At 39.7% G+C, this 18,691-nt stretch overlaps 1 protein-coding gene across 1 annotated transcript in view; it reads left to right on the top strand.

The window, feature by feature from the left end:
* The window catches only part of LOC103192306 (aldehyde oxidase), a 92,429-nt gene that overhangs the window by 19,305 nt on the left and 54,433 nt on the right, over positions 1–18,691 (top strand). Inside the window, exons 7-16 of the mRNA XM_042783586.1 lie at positions 429–518; positions 3,557–3,637; positions 4,434–4,578; positions 6,423–6,515; positions 8,006–8,157; positions 8,762–8,855; positions 10,523–10,632; positions 11,976–12,160; positions 13,279–13,441; positions 15,234–15,326. Of these exons, the coding sequence (XP_042639520.1) occupies positions 429–518; positions 3,557–3,637; positions 4,434–4,578; positions 6,423–6,515; positions 8,006–8,157; positions 8,762–8,855; positions 10,523–10,632; positions 11,976–12,160; positions 13,279–13,441; positions 15,234–15,326 (1,206 nt within the window). The remainder of the gene's footprint in view (positions 1–428; positions 519–3,556; positions 3,638–4,433; positions 4,579–6,422; positions 6,516–8,005; positions 8,158–8,761; positions 8,856–10,522; positions 10,633–11,975; positions 12,161–13,278; positions 13,442–15,233; positions 15,327–18,691) is intronic.

The raw sequence follows: 18,691 nt of genomic DNA, 5'->3' as shown, positions 1-18,691 counted from the left end.
TAGTGATACTGCCTCAGAAACCCAAGAAGGGGTTGCTATGAGTCGGATCCAACTTGACGACAGTGCGTTTGGTTTGGTTTGGAACCAGAAGGCTGGTGGTTATTTATATTTAAAATATTAATACTAGTAATTAATACTTGTTAGATTTAGTATCTATTATATGCAAGGCTATGTTATAAGATCTTTACATATTTTAATTTATTTAATAAACCCTGTATTCAGAATTTCTTATTAGCTCTAATTCTTTTATTAGAAGTTAGTTTGACTATATTTAAGTACAAATAATAAAAATTTCTTTCATGGCATCTAACAATATTGATTCTGTATGATGTTTCAACTGATGGTCACTTTATTTAATACTGAAACATTAATATTTAATAGAATCAGCAGTAAATTCTTAGTGATTTTTTTTTTCCCCCACTCATTAGAGTACTGGCTGCTGTCAAAGTAAAGAAAATGGAGTTTGCTGTTTGGATCAAGAAATAAATGAATTACCTGAATTTGAGGAAGGGAGAAAGGTCAGTGAAATGTGAGCTTTTTATAAGGTTCTCTCAGGACACCAACTGACTCTTAGGAAGAATAAGTGGTTGTGCAAGTTCACTAATTTGAGGCAAGTCAACATTCTTCCATTCTCACTCAAAATCATCATCATCATCATCATCATCATCATCATCATCATCTATCCTAGCAACTTGTCCTTCATTACAGATATTACTCCTATTCAAATAGTCATCTATGGGAGAGAAAGTATGCTGATCTCTTATGCCTTAATTTTAAAAAGGTTTTGTCCAGTCCTTTTTAAAGGACCAGAAGTAAAGTGGAGGGAGATGGAAGGGCAGGCAAAGTATAGTTATTGTTTTTGTTGTTAGGTGCCGTTGAGTCAGCTCCGACTCATAGTGAGTGACCCTGTGTACATCAGAATGAAACACTGCCCAGTCCTGTGCCAACCTCACAATCCTTGCTATACTTGAGCCCATTGTTGCAGCCACCATGTCAGTCCATCTGGTTGACGGCCTTCCCCTTTTTCATTGACCCTCCACTTTTCCAAGCATGATCCTTCTCCAGGGAATGGTCCCTTCTGACAATATGACCAAAGTAAGTGAGATGAAGTCTGGCCATCCTCACTTCCAAGGAACATTCTGGCTGCACTTCTTCCAGGACAGATTTGTTGGCTCTATTGGCAGTCCATGGTACTTTTAGGATTCTCCACCAACATCACAATTCAAGAGCATCAACTCTTCTGTCTTCCTTGTTCATTGTCCAGTTCTCACATACATATGAGGCGATTGGAATGACCATGGCTTGGGTTAGGCGCACCTTAATCTTCAAGGAGACATCTTTGCTTTTCAGCACTTGAAAGAGGTCTTTTGCAGCAGATTTGCCCAATGCAATACATCCTCTGATGTCTTGACTGCTGCTTCCATTGGTGTTGATTATGGAACAAAGTAACATGAAATCTTTAACAACTTCATTCTTTTCTCCGTTTATTGTGATACTGCTTATTGGTCCAGTTGTAAGGATTTTCGTTTTCTTTATGTTGAGATGTAAGCCATACTGCAGACTGAAGTCTTTAATCTTCATCAGTAAGTACTTTGAGTCTATCCTCACTTTCAGCAAGCAAAATTGTGTCATCTGCATATCCCAAGTTGTTAATGAGGCTTCCTCCAATCCTGATGCCACATTCTTCTTCTATAGTCCAGCTTCTCAGATTAATGTGGTCAGCATACAGATTGAATAAGTATGGTGAAAGGATGCAGCCCTGACACACTCCCTTCCTGATTTAAAACCATTTCATTATTATAATTGACTTTGTCTTCTCAAGCTGCTCTTTGAAATCTTCTGTTCAGTGCTTTTATCTTGTCATATCTTCCTTATACTTTAGCAACTCTCAGTTCAAAGGCAAGTTTCAGAGTCTCTTCTGACATCCATTTTGGTCTTTTCTTCCTTTTCTGTGCTTTCTTCAGAGATGCTGTTCTTGATGCCATCCCACAATTCCTCTGGTTTTTGTCATTGGTATTCAATACATCAAATCTATTCTTTAGATGGTCTCTAAATTCAGGAGGGATATAATCAAGGTCATATTTTGGCTCTCGTGGACTTGTTTTAATTGTCTTCAGCTTCAATTTGAACTTGCACATAAGCAACTGATGGTCTGTTCCACAGTCAGCTCCTGGCCTTGTATTGGCTGAAGATAATGAACTGTTCCATCGCCTCTTTCCACAGACATAGTCGATCTGATTCCTGTGTACTCCATCTGGCAAAGTCCACGTGTATAACTGCCATTTGTGTTGTTGAAAAAAAAGGTATTTGCAATGAATAAGTTTTTGGTCTTGCAAAATTCTATCATGCAATATCTAGCATTATTTCTATCACCAAGGCCACATTTTCCAACTACCAGTGATTCTTCTTTGTTTTTTTAACTTTTGCAACCCAATCACCAGTGAAAATCAACACACCTTGCTTATATTTTTAGTCAATTTCAGACTACAGAAGTTGGGAAAAATCTTCAATTTCCTTATCTTTGGCTTTGGTGGTTGGTGTATAAATTTGAATAATAGTAGTATTAATTGGTCTTCCTTTTAGGTGTATGGATATTATCCTATCACTGACAGAATTGTACTTCAGGATAGGTGTTGAAACAGTCTTTGGGATGATGAATGCCATGCCATTCCTTTTCAATTTGTCATTCCTAGTATAATAGATCATATGGTTGTCTGATTCAAAATGGCCAAAACCAGTCCATTTCAGCTTATTAATGCTGATACTAACCTTTTGCATTCCATTTCATTTTTGACAACTTCCAGTTTTCCTAGATTCATACTTTGTACATTCTATATTCTGATTATTAATGGATGTTTGCAGCTATTTCTTCCCATTTTGAGTTGTGCCACATCAGCAACTGGAGAACCCAAAAGCTTTACTCCATCTACATGATTAAGGTTGGCTCTACTCTGAGGAGGCAGCTCTTCCCTGGTTGTATTTTGAGTGCCTTATGACCTGAGGGGCTCATCTTCTGCACTATATCAGACATTGTTTCAGGGCTATTCAAAGTTTTCATTACTATATCAGACAGTGTTTCACTGCTATTCATAAGGTTTTCACTGGTCAATTCTTTGAGAAGTGGATGGCCCCTTCCTTCTTCCAAGTCTATCTTAGTCTGGAAGCTCCACTGAAACCTGCCCACTATGGGTGACCCTGCTGGTGTTTGAAATATTGGTTGTATAGGCTCCAGCATCACAGCAACACACAAGCCACCAAAGTATGACAAACTGACAGACGAGTGGTGGAAGTATAATTATAGGAGAATGGAAATTCCAGAAAATCTTCTCAGCTGTGTTGGGTAATGCTGCCTGCCAGCCTCCTCTGACATCCCCAGACTCCAAAGAAATGTGTAGAGTTATATAGGCTTTGGAGGCCCATTGGCATCTGCGCTGAGCTGCTCATGACCAGATCTGTGTTAGAGCCCTTGACGTAGAGCTCAGGGATGTGGTTGGACAGCTGGGTGGTTTGTCTGTTATTTGTTTATCTATCTGCTTCTGATACTTTCTTTTTTAAGGCAAGTCAAACACTCTTCTCAGAAGAGGAGTTCCTGCCATTGGACCCAACCCAGGAATTGATATTTCCTCCTGAGCTAATGGTAAGTGATGCACCTTTGGGCTTGCCCTAGAGGAATCCATGGTGAAACACCAAGAAGGGTGTTGCTTGTGGATCCTCTCAAAAGCTGATTGGAGAATAGATAATATCCATCTGTCTCCTTAGTCCAGGGTCTAAAGAGTATGAGCCTGAGGCAGAGGTGGAGGGATGAGGGTGCAGTCACCACTCACCAGGAGGGGACAGTTGAGTTGACTGTAAAAAGCAACAGAAAAAGCAATAAAAAAGTCATGAAGTGACATCGCAGCATTTGCAGATGTAGATATGTTTTGTCCGGCTTTGCTGAAGCTTATTCTTCCATAGAATGATATGGCCAATAAGTGAAAATAAGTGAATTCATCTGAAATGTAATAATTCCAAGGGGAGATTGATTGGGAGAGTCCCCAGAGGAAATATTTATTTGTGTTATACTCTTACCCTGTGCTCTGACTTCTAGTAAAGTTCAACTTTAGGGTGTTTTTTTTTTTTTTTTTTTTAAAGTACTGTATTTTCTTTCTCTGTTTCTATAATAGGAGCCCTTGTGGCATAATGGTTGAACACTGGACTGCTAACCAAAAGGCTGGTAGTTCATACCCACCAGCTACTCCATAGGAGAAAAGTCCTGGCAATCTGCTCCCACAAAGACACCCCATGGGGCAGTTCTGCTCTGTCTTATAGGGTCACTAGGAGTTGGAGTGGACTCAACAACACACAACAACAACAACAATAACTTATACAATAACAGAGTAGAACAGCTGAAAATGTCACACCATGATCTTGAATCCCTATTCCTTTTTCAATAGATGATAGCTGAGAAACAACCACAAAGGACCAGGGTTTTTGGTGGAGAGAGAATGACATGGATCTCCCCAGTGACCCTGAAGGAACTTCTGGAAGCTAAAGTCAAGTATCCTCAGGCTCCCGTTGTGATGGGGAACACCTCTGTGGGTATGTAGGATCCCAGAGCATTTTATGGGGAAACCGAAGGAAGGGATTGGATTGGGGGGAAACACCTCACATATCGGATGCTTTCAGGAAAAGCAGCCTGAAATAGCATTTAATCCATTAGACACTTTCTAGGTCATTCAGATAACTCAATCCGTATTGTCCTGCACTGGAGCAGTGCTCAGACAGGCGCCCAAGAGGGCTGCTCCACGACAAATCCACAGCAGCAGTTACAATGAAGGCTCCCCGTCTTTTCATTTGGGGCTTGATCTTAGACTTGTATTTGATACTGCTCTTTGTTTCTTTTCTGTGTCATCTCAGGAGGTATTAGAAGTTTTTCTTAAACTGTAGGTACAGGGTCTGCCTGTTAGACTCAGTGTAGGCTCGGTTTGACTGCCTACCTCTTTGAGGAGCCCCGTAGATATTCCAAAAGAGAATTTTGTCTATCCCACATGGCCCAAGTGTTAAGGCTGGCAATGCCAAAAAGTCTCCCAAGCTCAATGAAAATCCATCCAGCCATTCCATCTGTCTGTCTCTGTCTCTCTGTATATGATTTGGCAATAAACAGACTGTTGGAAAGGTACATAAATGTTATATATTTAAAGACACCACTTGAACCACAACTTCAAAATTAAAAAGGCAGTAAGGTAAGAGAATGAAAAGACAAGCCACATACTGAGAGAAAATATTTACAAACCACATGTCTGATAAAGAATTTGCATCCAAGATATATAATGAACTCTTAAAACTCAACAATAACAATCCAATTTAAAAGTGAGCAAAAGATCTGAACAGATGTCTCACCAAAAAAGATATTCAGATGTCAAATAATTATAAAAAATGCCCAACATCATATTTCATTAGGGAATTACAAGTTAAAACAATAATGAGTTACCACTAGACACCTATTATTAAATGGCTAAAGTCCAGAACTCGGATAACACCAAATGCTGACAAAGATGTGGAACAACAAGAACTCTCATTCACTGCTGATAAGAATGCAAAATAGTACAGCTACATTGGAAGATAGTCTGGCAATATCTTACAAAGCTAACAAAGGCTTACCATACAATCCAGCAATTTTATTCCTAGGTATTTACCCACATAAGTTGAAAACTTAATGTCCACACAAAAACCCGCATGCAAATGTTTATAGAAACTCTATTCTTATTTGCCAAAAATGAGAAGTAACCAAGATGATTTTTGGTAGGTTAATGAATAAGCACACTGTGGTACATCCATACAATGGAGTATTATTCAATGATGAAAAGAGTGCGCTATTAAGCTACAAAAAGACCTAGAGGAACTTTAAATGCTTACTGCTAAGTGAAAGAAGCCAGTCTGAAAATGCGACATGTAGTCTAATTCCAGCTATATGACATTCTGGAAAAGGCAGAAGAGAGAGTAAATTAAAAAAATAAAAAGTGCTTTCCAGGAATACAGGGAGGTAAGGAAGGGATGAATAAATGAAGTACAGGACATTTTAAGGGCAATGAAACTATTTTGCATGATATCGTAGTGGTAGACACACGATACTATGCATTTGTCAAAACCCATAAGACCAGACACCACAGAGTGAACTGTAATGCAAACTAGGAGCTTTAGTTAATAGTAATAGTATCCATGTTAATTCTTCAGTTGTAACAAGTGTCCTGCATTAACCACAATATTAATTGTAGGAGAAACAGTATACAGAGGAAGAGGGAGAATATGGGAACTCTATTTCCTGTACAATTTTTTCTGTAAACCTAAAAACACTCTAAAAAATAAAGTGTATTGCTTTTCTTAAAAAGTCAGTAAGTGCCCATTTATCCCAGCCTTCTTTTTTTTTTTTCCTAATCCTTTAGGACCTGAAGTGAAATTTAAAGGCATCTTTCACCCAATTATTATTTCTCCTGATGGAATTGAAGAACTGAGTGTTATGAAACATACATATAATGGTGAGTTCTTAAGGTCATTGTTTTGTTAGCTAAAATGCACCGATCAATTTATTTCCCTGACTCAGCTGACAAGTAGAAAAGGAATAATTCCTAATTATAATATACAGAGAGATTCTCTTCTTGTATGAATGATAACATTGTGGAAGGAGGTTTGAGGGAGAATTCTCTATCATCATGCTAGATACAAATTGTCGGATTTTTGCTGAAGAATGCTTTGTGACTATAATTTCAGAGAAATGTATCAGTTACTAAAGGAAGGGGACTGTGCTAGATGCTAGATAGAAGATAAAGATGAATAGAATATATTCTTTGCTCTCAAAAAGCAATAGTAAGCAAAGCCAAGTTTATATAATAAGCAGCTTACAGACTGGCTTTTCCATTTGCAAGAGAAATGGATTTAATGACAATGAAAGGCAATTACATGTGGGTTTGGAGTGTAGGGTCTAGAGGCTAATTTTTTTTAAATTTATTTTGTGGCTGTTGAGACTGTACACAGCAAAACGCACACTAATTCAGCAGCTTCTACAGTTACTGTTTAGTGACATTGATTACATTCTTCGAGTTGTGCATCCATTCCCACCCACCTTTTCTGAGTTATTCTTCCCCTTTTAACATAAATGCACTGCCCCTTAAGGTTCCTATCTAATCCTTTCAGTTTCTGTTGTCAATCTGATCCCATGTAGATTAAAAAAGAAAAAACCCACTGCCGTGGAGTCAGATCCGACTCATAGCAACTCCTCCTTGGGTTTCCAAAGTGGTATCACTGTTGTTGTTACATGCCGTGGAGTCGGACCCAACTCATAGCAACCCCTCCTTGGGTTTCCAAGGCATTATCACTATGGAAGTAGATTGCCCAACCTTCCTTCTGAGGAGTGACTGGTGGGTTTGAACCTCCAGCCTTCTGGTTAGCAGTCAAATGCCTTAGGCACTACGCCAACAGAGCTCCTGTCCCATGTAGATAGTAGCATCTAATTCTTGACTATGCCATAAAATAACCAAAAACCCACTGCTGTGAAGTCAATTCCAACTCATAGTGACCCTATAAGACAGAGTAGAGCTACCCCATAGCATTTCCAAGACTGTAATCTTTACAGAAGCAGAGTACCACATCTTTCTCCCAACCTTTCAGTTAATAATACAGCGCTTAACCACTGCGCCAACAGGGCTCCTTTGCCATAAAATGGCTGTACAAAATTAGGCAAGTTACTTAACTAGATCTCAGTTTGTTCATCTGTGAAGTAGGACTATTAATACCTTATAGGTTAGTGAGGATTCAAGGAGATTCTATAAAGCATTTGGCATAATGCTTGGCACAGTGAGTGTTGATGGAACTTAACCTCCATCACCTCTATCACCTCCACCACCATCGTCAGCACCGATAAGCAGGACAATGTGATATCCAGTGTAAAGATTCTATCTTTGCAATTCTGATCTAACTGACATTTCCAGGTCAGTAGTGATTGCACTGTGTTACTTCCACATCCTTTCAGGGCTGACCTTAGGTGCCGGCCTCAGTCTGGCTCAGGTGAAGGACATCCTGGCTGATGTGATACAGAAGGTTCCAAAGGAGAAGACACAGCTGTATCAGGCTCTCTTGAAGCATTTGGAAACTCTGGCTGGGTCACAGATCAGAAACATGGCTGTATGTATTTGGTGACATTAAACTCTCTGGTGGGTGTCCCTTGGGTGACTGCTCCTGGTGAATCACAACATTGTCATTCTTTTGGAATGGACAAAAAGAATAGTGTCCCAGAGCCTTGCTTCATACTTATGCCAGCACTTTTGGTAATTGCCCTGTTGTTATTGTTGTTAGGTGCCCTTGAGTCAATTTCTGACCCATGGTGATCCCATGTGACAGAGTAGAGCTGCCCCATAGGGTTTCCTGGGCTTGGGAGCTCTGGTAGCATAGTGGCTAAGGCACTTGACTGCTAACCAGAAGGCTGGCGGTTCAAACCCACCAGCCACTCCTCGGAAGGAAGGTTGGGCAATCCTACTTCCGTAGTGATACTGCCTCGGAAACCCAAGGAGGGGTCGCTATGAGTCGGGGCCGACTCGACGGCATATAACAACAACAACAACAACAAATCTTTACAGAAGCAGATTGTCAGGCATTTTCTCCCGTGGAGCCACTCATGGCTTTGAACTGCTGACCTTTTGGTTAGCAGCTGAGTGCTTAACCGTCCCACTGCCTAGACTCCTTGGTAATTACATGACTGGAGTAAAAATGACTCATTATTTTAAAAAAGTCTTTAGGAGGCCACATCATGAGCAGACATCTAGATTCAGATCTGAATCCCCTCTTGGCTGTGGGCAATTGTACCCTCAACGTACTGTCAGAAGGTAAGTGACAGCTCCTGTTTGGGCATTACTGAGCCTGGTCTTCCTTTTTATGCCTGCTATTCCCTTTTTCTAATTTTGAAAATGACTTTTCCCTGAATACTAGTAGTTCTCTCTGCCTCTCTGGATGCTGGCAGAGTTGGTCAGTCTGGTCTTAATTAACACTCCTAATCTGCAATCTGGTCTTAATACTCCTCTCCTCATCTCTTCATGTCTTTCCTTTGGTCGCTTTGTGTTAGATATTTTCCTATGCTGGTCATCATACATTGAACGTGCTTGTGTTGGTTAATGTCCAGTTGCAACCTAATTAGTGGAGAGAACATTGAGCCCTTTTGTTCAAGACAGTGTTCCAACACCCACTTTTACTGTAGGCTCGTGCTTAATTTATGATTCTTTGAAGCCCTTAGGTATATATGTGTGTGAGTGTGTGTTAAGTGCCATCAGGTTGTGTATACACACACACACACACACACAGATGGTAAATAAGCATATAAAAAGATGTTCAACCTCATATTTCATTAGAAAATTATAAATTAAAGCAATAATGGTTGAACAATGGCCAAATTTCATTCTGTATTTATTTACTTGACTTTATTATTATTTTCTTGAAACTAAGTTCAGGACTTGTAATTTCTCTCTCTCATTCTAACTTGTTCAGCAATTATTCACAAAAACCAAACCCACTGCTATCAAGTGATTCTGAGTCATAGTGACCCTGCAGGGCAGAGTAGAACTGCCCCAATAGGGTTTTCAAGGTTATAGATCTTTACAAAAGCAGACTACCTCATCTTTCTCCAATGGAGCAGCTGGTAGGTTCGAACCACCAGCCTTTTAATTAGCAGCCAAATGTCTTAACAACAGTGCCACTAGAGCACCTTCAGCAATTTTTGGAAGTTCTAGTTACTCTTTCTTCATTTTTTTGTTCCATTTAAAAATATGGACTAATTTTCTATGACCTGCATTATTAAATACCCACTCCTCACATTATCTAAATCACAACCTTTTCTTAGGGAGGAAGATTTGCATTCAGAGTTTTTAATTTAAGTAATATCCTTTAATAATTCGTACTCTGAGAAACAGGTTTTATGATGTGACTATAAACATTAAAAGGTTTTTAACTTTCATCCCAAATTATGTTTTGTTATAGCTTTAAACGGTTCCTCTCCCAAAATATTGATTAAAGAACCAATGTTTTTTAGGTGTTAGAAAGAAGTTTAATTAAATAAGACAGTGCTTTACTAGTACACAAATCGTTAAAGGTGATTTTTTTATTTTACTTGCTTTTGTGCCCCTGGTAAGTAGAAGTGTCCCTGGCTATAAACAATAAATGTTTGTTGAATGGCTTTATCAGTGTATCACTAGATATGTTAGTATCTACTCTAATTATAAAGCTCAAAGTGAACTGTGCTGTTTAGGGATTGCTAAGGTCCTGTTATACCTGAAACTCCAGACTACTTTGCTAGATATTTTTATTCATAAGCCAGCAAAGGAAACGAAAACAAACAAATAGGGCCTAGACTGGAAAAAACATTGGGAGATGCCATTATAGGGTATTTCTCCCATCTAATCAGTTTCCTCTGGTATTTGGTAGAATTATTTCTTAGGTTTTGGGACTTTGATTTTTTAATAAAAAAAATAGATTTCAGGGAAAGCATTATTTCTTCCTGCAGAAGGAGAACGGCAGATTCCTTTAAATGAGCAATTTCTCAGAAAGTGCTCCAATGCGGATCTTAACCCTGAAGAAATCTTGGTCTCAGTGAACATCCCTTACTCCAGGAAGGTGAGAATTATCCTTCTTTCAATTTCCTGTTTTTGTCTGGGCGGCTCCAGCTTGTTTAGTCTAACACATAGTGAATTAAGAAAGACTGTTAAGTGTTTACAGAGAGGATAAAAGCCCAGGAAGTGGTGGTTGTTGTGTTGTTGTTGTTACGTGCCATCAAGTTGGTTCTGACTCACAGTGACCCTGTGTATAACAGAGTGAAACACTGCCCAGTCCTGTGCCATTCCCACAGTCTTCGCCATGTTTGAGCTCATTGTTGTACCCACCATGTCAATCCATCTCATTGACAGTCTTCTTCTTCACTGACTCTCCACTTGACTAAGCACAGTCCTTCTCCAGGTCTCTCCTGGTGACATGTCCAAAGTGTGTGAGATTGAGTCTTGCCATCCTTGCTTCCAAGGACCATTTGGCTATACTTCTTCCAGGACAGATTTGTTTGTTCTTCTGGCAGTCCTTGGTATATTCACTGTTCTTCAGCCATACCACAATTCAAATGTATCAGTTCTTCTTCGCTGTCCTTTATTCATTGTCCAGCTTTTACGTGCATATGAGGTGATTGAAAACACCATGGCTTGAGTACACAACATGACATCTTTGCTTTGAAACACTTTAAAGAGGTCTTTTGCAGCAGATTTTCACAAGGCAATACATTATTTCATTTCTTAACTGCTGCTTCCATGAGCATTGATTATGGATCCAAGTAAAATAAAATGTTTGACAACTTCAATATTTTCTCCATTTATCATAATGTGCTTATCAGACCTGTAGTGAGGATTTATGTTCTTTTCAGGAAATGGTACAAGGTCATTATTTTAAAAGGAATTATGAATAGTTTTACCTTTGACTTGTATCATGCCTCCCCTATTATTTCTAGAATCAAGAGATGATCTCTGCCGTTCTCTCTCTTTCTCTCTCTCTCTCTTTCTCTCTGTCTCTGTGCATCTCACTTTAAGTTACTGTCTAAGGCTTTTTTTTCAAATTTCTTATCTCATAAATCCTTTCCCTAAATAAGACTTGAAAACTGTGTTTCTGCCTATATCCTGGGATTTGAAAGGAAGCTGAAAAAATACAAACAAAAAACCATTTGTAATAGAATCGAGTGGACAAAACAGGGGATTTGGAGGCAGACAGGTGCAACTTTGAATCCCAGTTTCAAGATCTACTCTGACTTTGAACTACAGATGGACTCACTGTGAGACAGGTTCCTCGTCTGTACAATGGGATTGATCAGGCCTACCATGGATGATGTGGGGAGCCTCAGATGAGGTCATACGTGTAAGCTGCCTAGTGCGTGTTTGGTACCAAGTGTGTTTTTACATGCAGCACCTAATTTTTGCTTTCAGTGGGAATTCATATCTGCCTTCCGACAAGCTCAGCGGCAACAGAATGCACTAGCGATAGTCAATTCGGGGATGAGAGTCTTTTTTGGAGACAGGGATGGCATCATTAGAGAATTATCCATCTCCTATGGAGGCGTTGGTCCAACCACCATCTGTGCAAAGAATTCCTGTCAGAAACTCATTGGAAGGTATGGCATCATGTCCTTAGACACCAAATAATGGAGCAGCTCATTCTGTGGTGAGATGTAACTACAAGCAGAAAAACACTTAGTTGCTTTCTATTTAATGGCATGGATTTCCAAAAAGATTTCATGATTATGTATGATTATATTTCCATATGTCTTGATTTTGCTGAATTCCAAAGCAGACATTGTATATGTGTGTGTGTGTGTGTGTGCACAACAAAGAAAAAACAACTCTCTTTCAATAGTACACACTAAAAATTGTATTCTTTATTGTGGGAGAATCATAATTTTCCATAATGAAAAGCAGATTATGTGAATCATTCCATAATAAATTGCTAAATACATTAGCTTAACTCGTGTGTTATACCTATAGGTAATACCAGTAGCTAATATTCCTTGAGCATTGACTAGAGCATTCCAGAGAAGTAACATCGAGTAGTGGTATAAACTTGAGTCAGAGTGTACACTTGAGCCACACTGCCTGGGCCTTAATCTCAACTTGACCTCAGTCAGCTTATGGTACCTTGATTTCCTCATCTGTGAAAGGGGGGTAATTATACCTACTTCATAGGGCAGTTGAGAGGATTGAATGAATGAATAATAAAAGGTGTTTAAAACAGAGCCTGGTATGCAGTAAATGGTCTGGTGATAGAAGGCCAGTTTCTACGGGCCGAGGACTTTACATGGTTGTCATTTCTTTCTCATGACAACTCAGTGAGGTAGGTTCAACTCTTACTCCCCTCTTACTGATGACAGTGATGAGGCCTTGAGTCCTGATTTAAACTCAGGATGCCTGGCTCTACAGCTCGTACTCCTATTTCCTGCATTAAACTACTTATTTGCCTTATGAAGGAGCCCTGGTGGCACAGTGCTCAGCTGCTGACTGAAAGGTTGGTGGTTTGAACCCACCAGCCATTCCAGGGGAGAAAAATATGGCAGTCTGCTCCTATAAAGATTTACAGCTTTGGGAACCCTGTGGGGGCGGTTCTACTCTGTCCTATGGTCACTATGAGTCAGAATCAACTCAACAGCAATGGGGATTTTTGCCTTACACATTAGCTGGACCTGTGTGGAGTGATGAACTCTGTGAGACTAGGAGGCTTCTCTGTTGATTCTCACAGGCCCTGGAATGAAGAGATGCTGGGTGCAGCTTGCCGGCTGATTCTGGACGAAGTCTCCCTCCCAGGCTCGGCGCAGGGTGGGAAGGTGGAATTCAAGCGGACTCTTATTATCAGCTTCCTCTTCAAGTTTTACCTGGAAGTGTCACAGATTTTGAAGAGAATGGTAAATGGAACTGACCATGTATTAGCTTTTCCAGCACTCGGAGCTATGGTGATCCCCAAAGTATAGACAACATCCCCTGCTAGATGTCTATAGAACATAAAGTACAAGAGACAAAGAAAAACTTGTGGGCTAGTTGTTCATATATCAGACTGTCTGTTGATGGGGTGAGTGTTCAAAGAAGAATTGCAAGGAGAGCTCAGAGTTTTATGGATTTTAACACCACTCTGTTAGTTTGTTAACAAGAAAACTTGTTAATGACTCAAAAGTATTTTTCCTCAGTAAAGCACCGTTGTTGAGGGGTTAGCTTCATGCTTTTGACTTTCTTCTCTAGATTCAGCTTCATTTCTCTCACCTATAAGATGATGGCAGCCACGCCACAAGGTTACCGCGAAATGAACTCTTGTATAAAGAGGCTTAATATGGTTCCTAGCACTTCAGAGAGATAGAATGAAGACTGTTTAGTAGTATTCTTAACAATAGTAGTAATAGTCCAGGCATTATCTTGCCTAGTCTCCCTTATGACAAAAACCAAACGCACTGCCGTTGAGTCAGTTGTACACATAGCGACCCCTCCTTGGGTTTCCGAGGCGGTATCTCTATGGAAATAGATTGCCCAACCTTCTTTCCGAGGAGTGGCTGGTAGGTATGAACCACCAGCCTTCTGCTTAGCAGTCAATTGCGTTTGGCACTACGCCACCAGAGCTCCTCCCTTATGGCAAGCAAGTAGAATTACCAGATTGTTGGCTAGGAAGGTATGTGACTAACAGCATTTCTCTGAATAATTTTCCTTAGGGAAATTGAACCATATTGGCCTCATTAACCCCATGCTGCAACCAGCTGACTAAACTAGACTGGAGTCCAAGAACACTCATCATGTGGTATAGAAATTAGTATGATCACTTTAAATAAGGGACACAAAGTTCTTTCTTATCACTGCTCTTGAGGGTATTTTCTTACTACAGAGGAGAGCAACTAAGAACCAAAGGGTTGTATCAAGTTTGAGAATGGAAGCTTGAAAATGTGTACCAGTCCACTTGCCACCAGGTAATCAAAAGAGAAAAAGAAAAGCCAGTTACAAGTTTCCCAATTAGTAGCAAGTTAATACAATTTCTAGGTAAATTAAGTGATAGTTTATACCTTCGATTCAACGTCCTGTCTTTTAAAATAATAGCCTTTGTTGACCTTAATTTTCTCTTAATTGTTTTTTTAAATCATAAGAAATGATCATTAGGTTTTTCATTCAAAATCTTACATAAAGACCAAAGCCATTTCCTTCAGGCCTCAGAAGTGTTCTTTCTGGAGACCTGGAATGCTTCCTCGTGTGACGCAGGGTCAGGCAGGCAGCCACAGCATTTCCTTTCTACTGGTTGACCAGGTGGTACAGAGTTGTATGCACCTTGCAGTGGTGTCCTTTTGCTCTGATATTTTCTTGGTTTAATTATTCACTTCCTGTTCTTTTTATTTACTTAGCTTCCATCTTCCTGTATTAATGGTTTGTAAGTCTTAAATAATTTAGGAAAGTATGTGAGAGAATCATGAGAAACATGGAGCTGTTGGAAGTCAGTGATAAACTGTTTTCATTTGGCTCTTCACAATAGAGGTTGTATTATGTACCCTTCAGAGTGTATGTCCTTGAGACCAGGGAGCTGCTTATATCTCCAGAGTGCTGAATATCGCAGGTACTTCATAATGTTCAACTTCAGAGCAGAGATGCTTACTAGGAATCGTGTTAACCTCCCTTCCAAAGTCATCCCACCACCTTTTAAGTATTTACAACTGTTCTGCTTTTCAGGATCCTGTTCATTATCCTAGCCTTCAAGACAAGTATGAAAGTGCTTTAGAAGATCTCCATTCCAGACATCACTGGAGTTTATTCAAGTTCCAGGTTAGTGACCTTTTTAAAAAAATTCAAGGGCCTGGGCTGTCAGTCAGTCCTTCATCTCAACAGTCTCACTTGTCTCTCAAGCTTTTTGGACCAAGCTTCCCTCGGGTGAATTCACAGCCACCATTAGTGTTCATTAAAATTTCCAAGTCATTGGAGAATTGTAACTAAAAACAAAGAAATACAGTGGGAATTTTAAAGAAAAGCGGTTTTGATCTTGAAGGTTTTGTGTTTTGCACTGTGTCCTTTTGCCAGCACCATCTGCGAGCTGGCCAGCTTGCCACATGTTTCTGCTATTGGCATCGTGGAGTTGGAGCACAGCCAAGGCCACATTCCGCACCAGAGCCGGGGAGTCCCTATAGGGTGATGAGACTGTAGTGATGCTTTTTAAAAACTCAGGCTGCAAGTTTGTTTTGTTTGGATGTGGAGATATTTAGTCTCCCCCAAACCCTGTTATTCAAGTTATTTTTCTGTAAGGTAAATCTTACAGTTGAAACAAAATAAAAACCTAAGAACTATTTTTAAGCTCTCCTAATGAAGGCTTAGGAGCTCTGGTAGTGTAGTGCCTAAGGCACTTGACTGCTAACCAGGAGGCTGGCGTTCAAACCCACCAGCCACTCCTTGGAAGGAAGACGGGGCAATCTACTTCCGTAGTGATACTGCCTCGGAAACCCAAGGAGGGGTTGCTATGAGTTGGGTCCAACTTGACGGCACATAACAACAACAACAATAATGAAGGCTTAATATTAGAGAGAGCAGAGTTCCTCATAACTTACAAATGGAGTTTTCTTCCACAACATTGGAAAGATATCACCTAATGTCATCCTGCTGATAAACTGGATAAGGTTCGATGTGTTTTTCCTTGAGATCATTATATATATTTTTAAAAAACCACACACACACACACACACAACTTGATCTTGAGAGTTTTATCAACTTGAAAATATGAAGAGGGTTTTTCAAGCATCAGTACATTGCATTTATTGTTGGATTTTGTTATAAAAGTTTACAGTATGTTGTAATGAACATCAAAATTGGTGTATATACCTTGAGATTTGAAGTTCATTATGTTCAAAACTTGAAATATGTAAAACTCCATTGCAAGTCATAATTTTGAAAGTTAAAAACCACTTTCCTTTTCTTCTTTGTTGTCTAAAATATGGCAGCTGCAACCATCTGCTCATAAATACACAACCAAGTAACTATCGCCTTGACAATGAAAACTCTTCAGAAAGGAACAACAGTGGCAACAAATTGTTGGGCATGCAAATTATCACAGAGAAAATTGATAATCTAGTGCTTAATCTGGTAGCATAGTGGCTAAAGCACTTGACTGCTAACCAGAAGGCTGACGGTTCAAACCCACCAGCCACTCCTCGGAAGGAAGGTTGGGCAATCCTACTTCCGTAGTGATACTGCCTCGGAAACCCAAGGAGGGGTCGCTATGAGTCGGGGCGACTCGACAGCACATAACAACAACAACAACAGTGCTTAATCCAGTTTTCAGATAATTGATTATCTTGAAAGGGAATTTAAGTTATTAGAGTTGCAAGCTGAAGTTTTGGAAGCAGTGTCTCTCCCACACAAATGCTCGTTTTTTCTTTATGTGCATATGTGTGTGTGTTTCATACAAAACAACCTACATTGTTAGAGCAAGGTCAGCACTCAGGGTGATCATGTTTCCTCCAGTCAGTGCATTTATTATGAAGCATTTTGTCGCAGGTTCAAGAAATCACTGGTTTGAGGAGACAACATTCTTTTCTATAGTATCTTTAGCCCCATAATGACCACTAGCAAGTATTTGAGAATAGCTCTTTCACCAGTACGTTCATCACTGTGACTGCAAAAACAAAGTGGTATGTCTTCAGTTAAAATAACCAAATTTGTATTTCACTATAGAATTTGACAGGAGCTCTGGTAGTGTAGTGCCTAAGGCACTTGACTGCTAACCAGAAGGCTGGTGGTTCAAACCCACCAGGCACTCCATGGTAGGACAATGAGGCAATCTACTTTCATAAATATTTACCACCTTGGAAACCCAGTGGGGGTCGCTATGAGTCAGAATCAACTCTCTGGCAGTGGGTATAGAATAAGACAGAGATAAGTTTTGGAAATTCTTCTCAATCTTTTGGCAGTCCTCATTCAGCAAGTTTTCACAAGATTTTTTTCAATGCTCTTTTCCTTTTTTTATAGTTAAAGTGATATGTCATAGAAAACTCCCACAGCCTTCACAGATGTCTACTGATATGTTTGCTTAGTGTCTCTAAGCTTAGGAATTACCTAAAATTTTACTTTTCCAGGAAAGAAAAATCCTTCTAAGGTTATAAAAAAGGGATGCGGGTAATTTTTCCACTCACATGTTGTTCAAGTTGAGAGGTCAGCTTATCCCTTTAGGGAATATTTTTTCAGAAGAAGTTGATCCCTACCATTCATAACATACAAAAATACCATATAACTTCTGTAGTAGATTGAATTGTGAACCCCCCCAAAAGAGAGGTCCTATGCCCAGCCCCTGGTACCTGTGAATGTGAACTCATTGGAAATAGGGTCTTTGCAGATGTAATTAAATTAAGGATCTTGAGATGAGAGCACCCTGACTTTATTGTTGTTTGTTAGTCATTGTTATGTGCTGTCGCTTTGGCCCCCCAAATCCAATGACAGATGTCCTTATAAGAGAAAGGAGATGGAGATGCAAGACACAGAGAGACGTAGGAGAGAAGGCCGTGTGAAGACGAGGACAGGGATTGGAGTTGTGCTGCCACAAACCGAGGAAACTGAAACCACCAGAAGCTGGAAGAGGCAAGGAACATCTCCCCTAGAGCCTTCAGAGGGAGTGTGGCCCTGCTGAGACTTTTATTTCAAACTCCTGGCCTCTAGAACTGTGAGAGAATTAATTTCTATTGCTTCAGCCACCATGTTTGTGATAATTTGTTACAGCTGTTCTAGGAAACTATTTAAAATCTCCAGCTCAGCTTCTCGAAGAAGAAGAAGAAGAGAACTATTGAGAGCATTTAGTTATGAGGACAGAGCTATGAGCTCTGTCAGTGGAACTGGAATGGGTTGGCTCTGCTTCAAATCTCTGTTCATGCCTGAACCCTGATATGTAGAATTTTCTCTCATTTTCCTTATTTCCATAACCTAATGTCCATATTTATTAACTGGTGCCTGGATCAAGTTCTGAATTAGTTTTCTTGATATTCTTCTGGGTTTTGTAGCTTATAAAGTCAAGAGGAACTCAACAACAACCAAAAAAGAAAAAAAAAAAAAAAAAAGCTTAGTTAATAATGCCTTTTTTTGGCACTATATTGTAGTGACTTGCAGTGTAGTATATTACTTAGTGTGGCTTTTCTACCCATAAGTCTTTGTAA

The sequence above is a fragment of the Orycteropus afer genome, unplaced genomic scaffold (genome assembly GCF_000298275.1).
Source record: "Orycteropus afer afer isolate SDZICR_OR568_19922 unplaced genomic scaffold, OryAfe1.0 scaffold00002, whole genome shotgun sequence".
Lineage (NCBI taxonomy): Eukaryota > Metazoa > Chordata > Mammalia > Tubulidentata > Orycteropodidae > Orycteropus > Orycteropus afer.
Note: the sequence above shows the minus strand (reverse complement) of the source record. Positions and strands in the feature narration are given on the sequence as shown.